Below are 13,115 nucleotides of genomic sequence, written 5' to 3'. Positions count from 1 at the left end.
GTGATATGTTGTAAAATGTTGTATGTCTGTTAATGTTTCCCTCCTTTTATCCTTAAAATAAAAAAAAAAAAAAAGAAAATGTACAAAGAGTTGATCTCTTTGGGGTAAAAGAATTCACATTTTAAGTGAAACTTGATTCAGGAGATCCACACTTGGAGAAATATGACTGATAACATAGGTCAGGGGAACAGAGGCCATTTTTTTGTTGTAACACTGGGGATTAAACTCACGGCCCTGTAATATATGAGACAAGCGCTCACTTAACCTTCCTTTCTTCAGTGAAAGAGCGCTGACTCCGGTTCTTGAAAGGTCCACTTGCTTAAAGAACACTGTGCTCCTTCCAGGGATTCTAAATCTTTTACTTCTTTAGGTTCGGGCCAGAAGTAAGGGAACTACATGATGTTTTTAGCTTACACTAAAGGGCATTTTTTTTCCCTGGTACATCCAAACACGCACAGGGCAATAAATTTAGAGAGCTCTTTATTAATCCTCCTACAATTTTGATCGAATTATCGGCATTCCCTGAATTAGGCACTCCAGAAATCCATGAACTGAAGTCGGAATGCTATCCTATGAAGTAAAATGAGCAGCCCCTAAAGCCCTTCTTGCCGCGGCTAACAACCCTCTTTGAAAAGGAGGAAATAATTACTTTTTCAAGTAAGCTCGATGGTGTGTGATGGAGCGTGTTGACTTCGCACTCCCTTTTCGGAGGTCTGACCCCCTCTACTGACTTCAGCTGACTTGTGTGGAAGCATTCTGGACCGTTGCTCTGGTGCGGACTTCCTTCTCAACTTAATCTCATACTTTCCCCTGACTCCTGGCCAAGCCAGCTGGCCAGTGGGGCTCCACAGAAACTCTGCACATGAGAGCAAACGTACGATCTTCTCTCACCCAAGCTAGTTGCCCCTCTTCTCTGCTTTGGCTACTCATTCTCAGCTCCCAGGCTGGGTAATATGAAGTCGTATTTCACTTCTCATTCTTCTATAATTGTACAAATCAGTCATAAAATTCTATTGTTCTTCTTAGCATCTTTTGTTTAAATGTTGTTTTTTTCCCTATTGCAGGGTGTCAACCCAAGCTCTAACATCGCATGTGAAACATCCCAAGGACCCCTGCACATGAGTTTCTTCTTACTAATGGCTTCTCTGGCACGGACGCACAAACCTGCGCATGACAGATGGAGAGACCTGGATATTATTTAGCTCTTGGGAGAAATAACCTCTCTTGAGATTCTGATAGACTTAAACATTTTTGGATTCCAAAAATTCCACGTATTTGCTGTTCATAGCACAGTACATATTTCTGCATCAAGGAAATTTCCTTTCCAGCAGCTCAGGCTGCAGGTAGTTTAGCTCTTAGAGGACTTCAGGGAAAAACGGCCTTCCTGTTTCACACCTCACTGCCTCATGCAAACCTAACCATTTTCTCCCCCAGTCCCACAGTGATCCTTGTGCAAAACCAGGTCCTGTAGACCTCCAGCAGGAGACAAGAGCAAGGCAGGCAGTCTGTATGTCCTCCTGGCAAGGTTTGTAAAGGCACAAGGTCATAGCAAATGCGTGTGGGGTGGCAAGGACACATAAATACTGCAGTCATTGCGCAATCTCAAACACAGGAGCTCAGATGTTAGTTGAGGTCCCTGCAAGTTTTGAGTTCTGCGCTGAATTGCCTCGAATCTCCCAATCGTATAGACGGTCAAAGTGTGAAGCACTCCTGAGTTTCTGTGACACTTCAAGGGGTGCGTTTCCTGACCTTCGTCCTTAGGGTATACGCCGTCCCTGTACTACTCTGCACTACTCGTTCCCTCCTCCCGCAGCAGCCTTCAGTCTCACACGTGTGAGGGAGCTGGTTAGGCTTGGAGGGAGCCTTGCGCTGTTTTGGGCAGCGGTGCAGCTCACCTCTGTCACACCGCGTCTCCGTCTTCTTCTCCTGGACACCTCTGCCTGCCGTTGTGCCTCCTCTAACTGCCTTCAGAAGCTCCAAATTCTTTCCCGAATTTTCCCTCTTCCTTTAAACCTCAGTGTCAACTAAGCCTCAGTTTTGGATTAGATAGGGAAAGGTGGGAAGGTAGTGGGAGAGGGCAGGCTTTACCTCCACCTCTGAGCACCCAACTTTTTTTTTTAAGTGCTCTCATTATATACAGGTGCCAACTCCACAGAAGTTATCTACTGTGAACGTGTACTAATAAAAAGTGTTATCTTTTCCGACAGTTATTTAGATTAAAACATTTTGTCTATCTTCGTACTTGCATATATCACGTATAAATAAGAATATACCTATTTCACAGAATATATATGATATGTAAGAAATGCATGGAATTGAAAAAAGTCTGTGTCTGTTTTTGCACATACACACAGAATATATATCAAAATGTTCATCTGAATGATGGGATTGTGGGTGATAGTTATGTTCATTCTGATGCTTTGCTGTAGTGTTAACATTTATATATGTGCTGTTTTGTAGTATAAAAGCAATGAATTACCCCAAACCTTGCCTGCTGTCAAGAGTCCACTGCCCCAGTTAGCTCAAATGTGAGGCATAAACTTTGCCTTGTGCCTTGTGACTAGACGGTCATTTGTCCTCTCTGAGTTACTGGGGCTGGAAGATTGAACATTAAATAGGTGCCCATGGAAATCACGAGGGAACTTGACAGTGCTGTGGTGGTGATGACTCTGATTTCAAATCAATTTATATATAATGTCTTCAAAATATTTGACCTAATTAGATGCATCAGCATGTTGCAGTAGTTCCAGCAATTGGGAGGCTGATGCAGGAGGATCATTTGAGTCCAGAATGTCAAAGCCAGACTGAACAACACAGTGATACTCCATCTCAGAAAAAGAAAGAAAATAAACACATGACTTATAATTTTCTAGAAAGTTAAGAAATAAGCCACTTCAAGACCTTGAGAATGCAGAACATCTTTTTGACTATATTAAAGTATGAATGTCTTGTAACATGGCCCATCAAGTGACAGGTGGATAGGACAGATTGGGCTCACTGTAGGTCTTGAATGAGTTGTAATTTTTCCTTTAGGAAAGGTATATTAAAGCTTTCTTTACTGTAGCCAATATTGAATATATTTGTGTGTGTCATTGATGAAGGTGATGCTATTTACCAAGCAGGAGCAGGTCCATGGAGTTATTTCTGCAGAGGGAGACAAGGGTTTTGAAAGGTGCTTTAGTACTCCTCATGTAGCTCTTTGCGTCACTAAGGAACTCATTTCCAAGACAGCCGGCCAGTCAGGGGGTAGTATTTTTTTTTTTTTTTTTTTTGTTTTTCTCTGGTACCGGGAACTGAACTCACGACCTTGCTCATGCCAGGCAGGCGCTTTTGCCGCTGAGCTAAATCCCCAGCCCCCTGTCAGGGGGTAGTATTACGCATAAGATTTGAGTTCAGAGAGATAAGAATCTGAATTCTAAGATGTTACTTACTCTCTTGTCACCTGAGACAGGGGCTTAATCTGCAGAGCCTCAGTTTCCTTTTCTGAAAATGGGGATAAGGGTGCTTACCTATTGATTAGCTAGAACTTAATAGGACAGTATGTGTTCACACAGGCATCTTGCACGTGTAAGTGTTAATCCCTCTCTGCTTACAGAACAGTGGTTGTGGAAACTTGTCCTTAAGGGTTGAATTTTAGAGCTTGCTCGTGTGAGAACAGCACCAACCAAGTGCCCCAGTCAGCCCTTCGTCACCCGTAGTGTCACCTGCAGTTCCCGCGCTGTGGCATTTTTGTCACGGTGCTGTGTTATGTCGTGTGTCAGGTGCTGTGACTTGATGTTATATAACGTGCTATTTCACCAGGCGGCTTTCCTACAACTATCAGGTAAAAACCACTTATCAGACCGTCATTTTCCTCCTCTGATACAGATGCAGAAGCTGGCCGTATGTCATGGCGTCAGCTATGCAGATAAGCCCCGGATCACTAACACGACACATGTCTGCTTGAACAGGAATGCCCTCAGGTCCTAGAAACGATACCATCAGAAATCCACAAGAACATTTCCCAAATTTCCAATTTTGCCTTTTCCACTTCCCCTTCGGTCTCAAAATTTAGGCTCTGAAGATAGGGTATCTCATTATGTAGGGGACTAAAAGGAAAGGTGTCAAAGGTGTTCCGGCTTTTGACCATCACGTGAGCAACAGAGCCTCACAGTGAGCAGACTAAGTTCTCTCATAGAAAAGATCCAGACAACATGCGGCAAAAATTGTGCTGCTGCTATGGTCCACCAGTAGGTGGCACTGCCGCTCTATGCGTCGTTTCCGAGGCCCTGAAGCCTGCAGAAAGAATAAAGTTGCATTTCAAATGGCGAGGTATTTTAATCATGCTGGTGCGAGGGTCTGCGGAAGAGAGTAGCCCCTTATTGCATCGGTCAGGAGTCAGCTTCTCTCGGAAGGGACTTAGCTCATTTGACCTTGGAAACCCAAGGCTTAGCTCCACCAGAGACTGAAGATCAGAGGGAGATTTGCAAAGAGCCGGGCTTTCAGTTTCCCATAGAGAAATAAGGTTAGTGGTCTGGAGACAGCAAGCGAAAAACAGCACAACTAAAGATATTAGCCCTGGAGAGCCCTGAGGTTAATGTGGATGATAAAAGCCACAAAACCCTACCACATACTAATTTGGTTTGTTAACTTATTACAACCTTGAGAGAATATTTTTCCTCCCCTGGACTGAATGAAGAATTCTCTTGAGTAACAGAGTTTTTGTACGGGAGATTAAGTAGCGTAGAAAATTACAGCCCTGCATTTGTGCTGTCTGAGTTAAGGTGGTGTCAGCATTCCTATTTTAAGCCATTATTTTCAAGGATTTGAGTTTGCCTGGAACATACAGATTTGGGCCCAGTATCGCACACGCAGGATGGTGGTCTGGGTGGGCTCACGTGATCACCAAAGCACCCCAGGAGAGACAGGGACTAGAGTTGACTCACTCGCATTCTTTGACAGAAGCAGTCAAAGGACACAAGTTAAAGGCCCACGGCCAAAATATGTAATTAGTTTAAACATGCTGCAAGGTGATCTGTAGTGCAAAGACTTAGTGCTCGTGTGTGACAATAGAATTGACAAAACTCACTCTTACTAGCTTTTGATGATTACTTGGGCCAGGGGTCTGTGTGCTAAGACAGGTCTCCATGAAAAAGTAGTGGCCCTAACGGGTGTCTGGGTAATAAATACATATTTTCAAAATTGGCTGGTACATGGAGATGAGCATTACCGTGCAAGGCCAGCTGGCTGGGTTCCAGGGTGAGAGTGAAAACGTCTGACACATGTGGGGGCTCTGGTATTTGCTATGGGTGCTCCTTGCGGTCATAAGGGAGGGAACTCTGCGGAGAGCTTTGTCCGGTCTAGACACTGTATCTCACTCCAGCGATGACTCCCACAGTAGTCTGGGTGTAACAGAAGTGATCATTCCTATTTCAGAGATGAGAAAATGGAGGTCTCCCCAGGTGAAGCAGTTCTAGTGGGGTATTCAGGAGGCAAGCACCAGAGAAGTGAGCTTAAGTTTATTCAGCCAGAAGCGCGTGATTTTTTCACTTCAGTAGCTCGTCCATCTCTTCCTTAGAAGACGTTTCATTCCCTTCAATTCATATTCAGTTCTGACAAGGCTACTTAAGCTCAGTTTTCTCATCTGTAGAATGCGGTAAGGCTACCTGTTCTTCAGAGCTGGGAAAATGACCCAGCACGGTGCCCGACACACAGCGAGTGCACCACGGACACCGCCCCCTTCACTCACTGCTGCTGTGACATCTGGCAAGAGGTGGAAAACAAAGCCATGGTGACGGGGAGCTTTTCCTGCAGCTCTGCCTTTCAGTTTTAAGGCAATCGTGCCAGGGAAGTGTTAGTCTCCTGTTTGTTCAGATTCATGAGGTGCAAGAGTAGAAAGCATACATTGATTTTCCAGCCAATAAGTAGACAAAGACCCAGAAAGAAAACAGGCATGGAAAATTGCATGTCAATACTTAGGGAAACAAGGTGATTGCAGTAATTGAGTGGGACCAAGAGAAGTCACATGTGTGATTATCAGCAGCTCCTAGGGTTGTGGGGCTGGTCCTCACATGTATGGTCTTGAAACTGAGTAGGTAGGGTGGGAAAGATACAATACCCTCACCTTGAGTCCATTTATAGGTGGGTTGCTATGCATGTGGAATGAAGTGATTTAAAGAAACAAAAACTGTACCGAGGGTTCTGGACAAGAAGTGCATGTGCAGCCGTGGTTCGTCTTCCCCTGGGCCGATAGTTTCTGTGGATGTCATGGTGCCAGGAGGTCCCCGAGGGCCTTTGTGTTGTGGAGGTCACAGAGGTGCTTTGGGGTCAGAGTTCCCTACTGGAAGATTAGGTCGAGGGTCTGCAAGGCGATAGCATTGGGTAGGAAGGATAGGGAGGCAGAACAGACAAGAGGTGGAGCGGGGCAGAGTGAGAATGCAGAAGAGCAAGGAAAATACCTGCTCAGGAATAGAGGCGGAGCAGGAAAAAGAGCCCAGAGAAGAATCTGCCCAGGTCTCCTGTCTTAGACAAGTCATGAGTGAGAATTTTGTACACAGTACTTTCAATCTAACGTGTACTGTAACCACCACCCCCACACCCCTTAATCCTCATGGAGAAAGATCCCTGAAAAAAGAACTGCCTGCATGTGCCTGGTACTGTGCTAAGTGATTCTGCTTTCATTAACTCAAGCAGTCCTGCTGCAGGGGTATTTCATCTTTCCTTATTAGGCCCGGGAAACTGACTCAGCCTTTGGTCACGTAGCTGAAAAAGCAGAGCAAAAACCTGGCCCCAAACTTTCATCTTTCTAACTAGGTCAAGGCTGAGTTTTCACTGCAGTGCAAGATGTTGACAGCAGTACCATTCTCTGAAGCTGATCGTGAGCACAAAAATGGACAAAATTGACTCTATAAAGCCCCTGAATGGAGACTTATACATAATGAATGCTCAGAAAATGCTAGTTTATCTTCACCCTTTCATTAAGCAGTCAGAATGTATGTAGCCTAATGCCTTCCAGTCAATTACCAGGCTGGGCTTAATTCAAACCCTTGCACTTTGGGAGAAAAAGTTTTTTTTTTTTGGTAAGAGAAAAACTTTAATTTTATGAAATAGCCTCTGAGAGACTCTGAGAGGCTGGCGAGAATCGAGTTCGCGGTTTCATTACAAATAAAAACAATAGCAAGTGCTGGACAAGGCTGGGTAATCAATTACAGGTGACTGTCAGGAGTCGATTTACTGGGAAGCAATCTAGAGGCACAGTGATATTGAAACGCAGTGTGAATTGCGTTGTTTCTCAATGGTTCTTGCCCTCTGGGTTTAGGCAGATGTGTGGGACGTAGGCTTCTTTAAACTACATTATTTTACATTATTCTGTCTCCTGAGGGATTTCAATTCATCTCCACGAGCTCCTGCACGTACCACGCAGGCTGTCACTAGTAGAAAGTATGTTTTAGGAGGAGACAGTCGTAAGATTCGGAATAGGGAATCAGCTCCTGTTTAATGCGAAGGAAACACATGGATGCTAAATAAGAACTGAACAAATTAACATCCGCTGGGTTAATAAGACTGCTGTGACAGAGTTTAACATTGCTTTCACAATTAAAGAGCCAAGGAAATCTATATGTTTGGGTCTCAGTGAACACATACCAAATAGTGATGAAGAGTCTTTGTTTTACTAAAGATAAAAAAAGGGAGTGGTGTAAAAACGGTCTAATCAGATGCATACTTCATTCCACTTGGCCTGCAGCAGCTTATTTATAGAATCACCAGGTAACATCATTGTTTCCTCAGCAGATTCAACCATATCTTGGCATAGAGGAAAAGCCATCCATTTTTCCAACGAGGGGCTCTGTGTCTTGCATTCAATAATTATTTGCTATTCTGCGGTTACTACAGCTTCATTTTAGAGTGCAAAATTGAGGCACAGAAGGAATCAGGATGCTCAGAGAGGTGGCCAGCGCAGTTTGTATCCGACGTGCCTGCCTCGGGGTTGCGTTTAACAATCAGGCTTAGTAGCACCTTTTGTTCTCGTTGACTAGTGACTCCTGCAGGGTTGCCAACCACGTTTTGAGTCTAGCACCGGTGTCCGGCCTCTGCCACAGGCAATTTACAGCACAGTCCTGGCTAGAGCTCACTCTCTTTCCACTGCTAACAAGCTCTCTTAACAAAGGGTTCATTTGAATTGACATACTTAACTTTTGGAAATAAAATAAACGTCCAACCAGCCACTTCATAAGGAAGTCAGGTCTGTCAGGCTACTAAGATGCCAACTTGGAGCATTCTTTCTTTACTTATGAGGCTGAAGGGGCGAGGCCTCCGAGGAGTCATCTTCCCCAGGTAATGGTCCCCTGACAGCAGCATCTAAAGCGTCTTCACCATTGGTGACATGTCATCGGGGGGCTTTAGACTCCTGGTGACTTTTTGTAACCAGCTGTTCACACCTTTTGGTGGTATAGAGAATAGGAAGAAGCTGAAATTCCTTTCTTCTATGCTACACAGCTTTACCTTTCTTTTCCTGTTCTGTCTTGCTCCTCTGGGCCTTTTTGTCAGGAGTTTTTAAGCTGGGGTCTCCCCATGAGCTTCGAGCCCCACAGAGCCCCGGCAATGCATGTAAATTCAAACGTGTACTTCTGCATATTTCTGAAAATAGGTCTATGGCTTTAATCGGATTCTCAGAGGTCATATAGCCCATGGGAAAGTTACATTGTGTGACTCCACAACTTTTCCTTGGTGAGCAGATTGTTTCTGGTGTGCTTTGGGTCTTTTGTACTATTTTGTCTTTATTCTATATTCTACTTGATTTTTGTTTTTTTATAATACAGTAGGATGGAAAAGGTGCCCTTGTTCTAAATTTCTTTTTGTCTTTATGAGACAGGTCTCACTATGCAGTTCAGGTTGGCCTTGAGCTCTCTTTGTAGCCCAGGCTGGCCTCAAAATCACAAGGATCCTCCTGCCTCAGCCTCCTGAGTGCTGGGATTACAGGTGTGCACCACCACGCCTGGCAGGGTGCCTTTTTTGTTACCTACTTTATAAATACTGGACTTCAAGAATGTGGGAAACTTTTTGCGAAGAGTAACTATATTTTCACTACTTTCCTAGAGAACAGATTGCATATTGTTTACCCATAGGTCAATTTGCAATTAGTGCTTGTGAAATTATTGTTTTTAATTGGGTACAACATTTGGAAATTGGAAACCTTCACACTGCAACTAAGACTAGTGGCTCTCTGTAAACATTTGGGAGGACGTACTGAAGCTGGACTCATATTCTTGCATGAAACACAGGCCAGAGTTAAGTGTGGTCCTTGGCGAACCGGTCCCCACCTCTCCTACTCTCCCTGACATCAAGGTCAAAACTGTCTTATTATTGTACTTACAGATTTTTTGCCCTTTAAGTAGAGAAATAGCTTTCTGTGCAAATAGTCATCATTTGTATGCCCTTTCCTATGGGTATTTAAACTGGGAGCTGTGTTTGAAAGATATAAAGTAGAGGAAAGGGCAACCTGGTGATCAAACTCTAGGTGTTCATCTAGGCGTCCCCTCTCCAGGCTAGCCTTCAGCCACCAGCCTCCTTGTGTGCTGGCTGCTAACAGCTCACTCTCTCTACTTCTATCTCTGGCTTGCTGAGAAAGTCACCACCCATGGATATCCACTCCCCAGGACGTGTACCTGCAGCACACAGCCACGGCAGCTTCACCCAGGAGCCAAAGGTGAGCGGAGCTTTGTTGTGCAGTTTTGGTCCCAGTGCCTCCAGTGTGGTCAGAGTAAAGCAAAGACTCCAGCTTCGAAGGCAGCAGTTTCTCCAGCCGCCCTGACTGCTCTGTCCTGCATCCTTTCTATCTCCTGGGGCGTGTGTCCGGGCAGTCAGCTGCGTGGGAGTTCCCACCTTGGGCTCTTTTGGGAAATCCAACCTGCTAAGGTGCTGTCTGTTAAGATGAGACCCTAAGGACAATTGCATTCTTGTGGTTAGCCAGTTCCAGTTCCAGCGTAGAAATAGGGAAAACCAGAATGGACACAGAATATCTTAAAATCCTTGCACACTCTGTGACTAGAATTCCTGCCATTCCAGCCATGGCAAGTAAATTTTACCTCTCCTCTTGCTACTTTTAGATGGGCACTACCTACTTAGAGGATGTGTTGAGAATGACCACCAGATAGTTTGTGTCTTACTCTTATTTATAGGGGTGGGTGAGTGATGACACAAAGTCACTTTTGAAAGAAAAGTTGAATGTTACCCACAATTCCTGGAAACCAGAGGCCAGACTCAGCCTGCGGGGCCCCAGGAGGAGTGCAGATTTTGGTTAAGAAGCAGAAATAGGAGCAAGGAGGAGCTTAACTCGTGCTCTTTTCTGTGTTTCTTTGGGAAAGCCGAGTGAAGGCAGGGAAGCAAAGTGGAACTGTGTAGTTTGAGTGCTTCTACAGGCTTCGGGCTGGAGGGGCGGCCTTCCTAGCTGCCTTGCCCTGGAACAGTTTGGGGCAGGGGTGACACTGGATGGGTGTGTGAGAGTTAGAGAAGGAGGTTAGTGGGAGCATAAATTTGGGGTCGGTTGCTTTGCGTACGAAAGCCATACTTTTGTTCAGGTTGTTATTATTATCTTTAGGAATTAGCAACTCTTTTCTGGGTTATGTAAGGTCCCCCAAACGTCAGGTTATCAAGAGTATAGAAAACAAATGTGCTAATACAACTGGGTTTGTGAGGAATGAATGCCAAATAGCCAAATTCCCAATTTAAAAGAAACAGAACAAGATGGCCTGTAGGTTCAAGGAGAAGAATGCTGTAACTTGAGATCTGCTGCGCTCAGGTTGGGAGGGGCGGCATGTACATCCTTCCTGTCCTGCTCTTTTCCTAAGGCTCACGATTTGCCTATCCATTCTCCTATCAATGGACATTTGTACTGCTTTCATTTCTTGGTTACTACAAATAAGTCTGCTGTGAATATTTGTTTTCAGATTGGGAGAATGAAATGATAAACCATAGAAGAGGATAAAATAATTGCAAAGCATATATTTTTAAAAAGCTTGTATACAGACTGTATGAAGAACCCTTAAGATTCAATAATGACCAAGCAAACTACCCAGTAAAGAAATGAGAAAAAGAATTGAACGCTCTTCACAAAAGAAGATATGGAGATTAACAAATATGAATATGAAATGTTGCTCAGTATCATTGGTCAACAGAAAAAATGAAAACCAAAACGAAGTATCTTGGCATACCGATCATAGCACAAATTGGAAGCTTTTAAAAGTTTAAATGTAACACCTACTATGTGAGTCATATATCCCGGGCCTAGGTATTTGCTCATACTGAGTTGTATTATTTGGTTCTTTACTACAGTATTAGTGCAAACACATTGAATTTAGAGATCCTTTTAAAAATACATATTATATTATGTAGTCCTTTATAAATATAGGTACTGGTAGTGTTAAAGCAAAATAACCTGAAGATCATAAGCTAGAGTTGTATTTGCGCCTGGAACCCTTATAAACAAATTAACACTTGGAAGCTGTCCCCGTAACTGACTAGTTGTGATTTAAGCTTCCCTCCCCCATAACCGGCCAACTAGCCGATTGGTTCTACAGTTAGGACCTGGCATCCAATCATATCCAGACAAGGTGGACACCTGGCTGAAGCGTCAGGTCACTTCTGCACCTCCACACTTAGTCTGCAGAGCTCACCGCTTCACCCCTGGAGCAGAGCCGCTCCTCATGTTTGCGTGCTGCCCAATTCAAGAATTAGTCTTTTCCATATAAATTCTATTAAATTTATGTCATGTAAAGTTTCTGTTTTATCATAGCATCAGGTCTCATTCTGGGAACCTGATTGTTGGTTGGTGAATGTAATGCCATACGGGAAAGCTGGGCAACAGAAAATATTTCTTAATTTGTGTCTCACTGGAGAAGGATTATCATGCTCAAAAACAAAGGCAAGAACATAGGTGGAGGACCCTTCAGTCTCTCCCACGATTTTCTTTGTATCTCTGAGAAGAGATTTTCAGGATCCCATTTGGCGTGGTCAGTGTCCACCATCTATCCTTGCACTTTTCAAACCATAGCAAACACTAAGAGGCCCATCACCTTCCCAGGGTACTTCTCCCGCTTTATCTACCTAATTTCATAGTTGTCAAATTACCTGAGACTATGAGTTATTTAAGAGTAGAAACCAGTACTGATTTATTTTTGTGTCTCCCACAGCCTCTCAATGATCAGCTTGTATGTATATTTGCTTAACTGGTGACTGGATTAATTAACTAGCTTGGCACACTAGACATAATCTTTACTCTCAGGAAATATGGGAGTTATGAAACAAGTGGACAATTATGCTGCCTTTATCCAACTTTTTAAAATATTGATACTATTTCTGGAACTGAGTTGAAAGTTTTAAATCAAAATACAAAAGTTTCTTCTCCAATGTATATGTTTTCTATACATATTACAGAATATGCAGAAAAGATGAAAAATGCACTACCAGTAGGTAAGTAAATGTGGTGTAAAAGACAATTTGTTAATTTTAAATTTGCCTTCCTTTTAAACCTGGTATCTTTAATTCTGTAAAATCATCCTACAGAAAAGATTTTAAAAGTCTACTAGGCTTTCTTCTGTGAAGTTTTTAGCTGTGATTATATAAGGGGCATAATTTCGTTATTCACTTTTTTCATACTTAACATACAATGATTATGAGATAATCATGCCCTTGATTGTTCCTAAGCCATTTACATATCATTTTGTATGGCACTGAGAATGTCTACCATGGAATGGTAGCACGGTTCTCTTAGCACTGAAGATTCACTTTCTTTTCATGGAGTGGGAGTGGGTTATTAAATATTGCATGGCTTGTTCTTTAGAATAACGCTTTTTCTCCACATATTAATTATTTCTTTATTTATAGATATTGTTTAGTTGCTTCTTAGAAAGGTTTCCAAAACAATTATGCCATTTATTGTACCCCCAGAAATGCATGAGCATTTTTTTTTTATTTTAAAGATAAAAGGAGGGAAACATTAACAGACATACAACATTTTACAACATATCACAAGCACAATACAGACAACACAGAGTTACAAACAAAGTGGTAGGGAATTAACAATGGTGGTTGTATTACATATTGATATCTTCAAAGTGGCTTCTCGTGAAAACAGATAT

At 43.1% G+C, this 13,115-nt stretch overlaps 1 protein-coding gene across 5 annotated transcripts in view; it reads left to right on the top strand.

The window, feature by feature from the left end:
- The window catches only part of LOC102019690 (zinc finger protein 239-like), a 212,224-nt gene that overhangs the window by 106,461 nt on the left and 92,648 nt on the right, over positions 1-13,115 (top strand). The window contains exon 6 of one of the 5 annotated variants that reach the window (XM_013523010.1): positions 1,065-1,274. The exons of the other annotated variants lie outside the window; for them this stretch is intronic. Coding sequence (XP_013378464.1) covers positions 1,065-1,122 — 58 coding nt within the window. The 3' untranslated portion in view covers positions 1,123-1,274. Of the gene's footprint in view, positions 1-1,064; positions 1,275-13,115 lie in introns of those variants that run through there. 5 annotated transcript variants of the gene reach the window in all.

The sequence above is a fragment of the Chinchilla lanigera genome, unplaced genomic scaffold (genome assembly GCF_000276665.1).
Source record: "Chinchilla lanigera isolate Chin_1 unplaced genomic scaffold, ChiLan1.0 scaffold00071, whole genome shotgun sequence".
Taxonomy (NCBI): Eukaryota; Metazoa; Chordata; class Mammalia; order Rodentia; family Chinchillidae; genus Chinchilla; species Chinchilla lanigera.
This window is presented reverse-complemented; position numbering and strand designations above follow the sequence as displayed.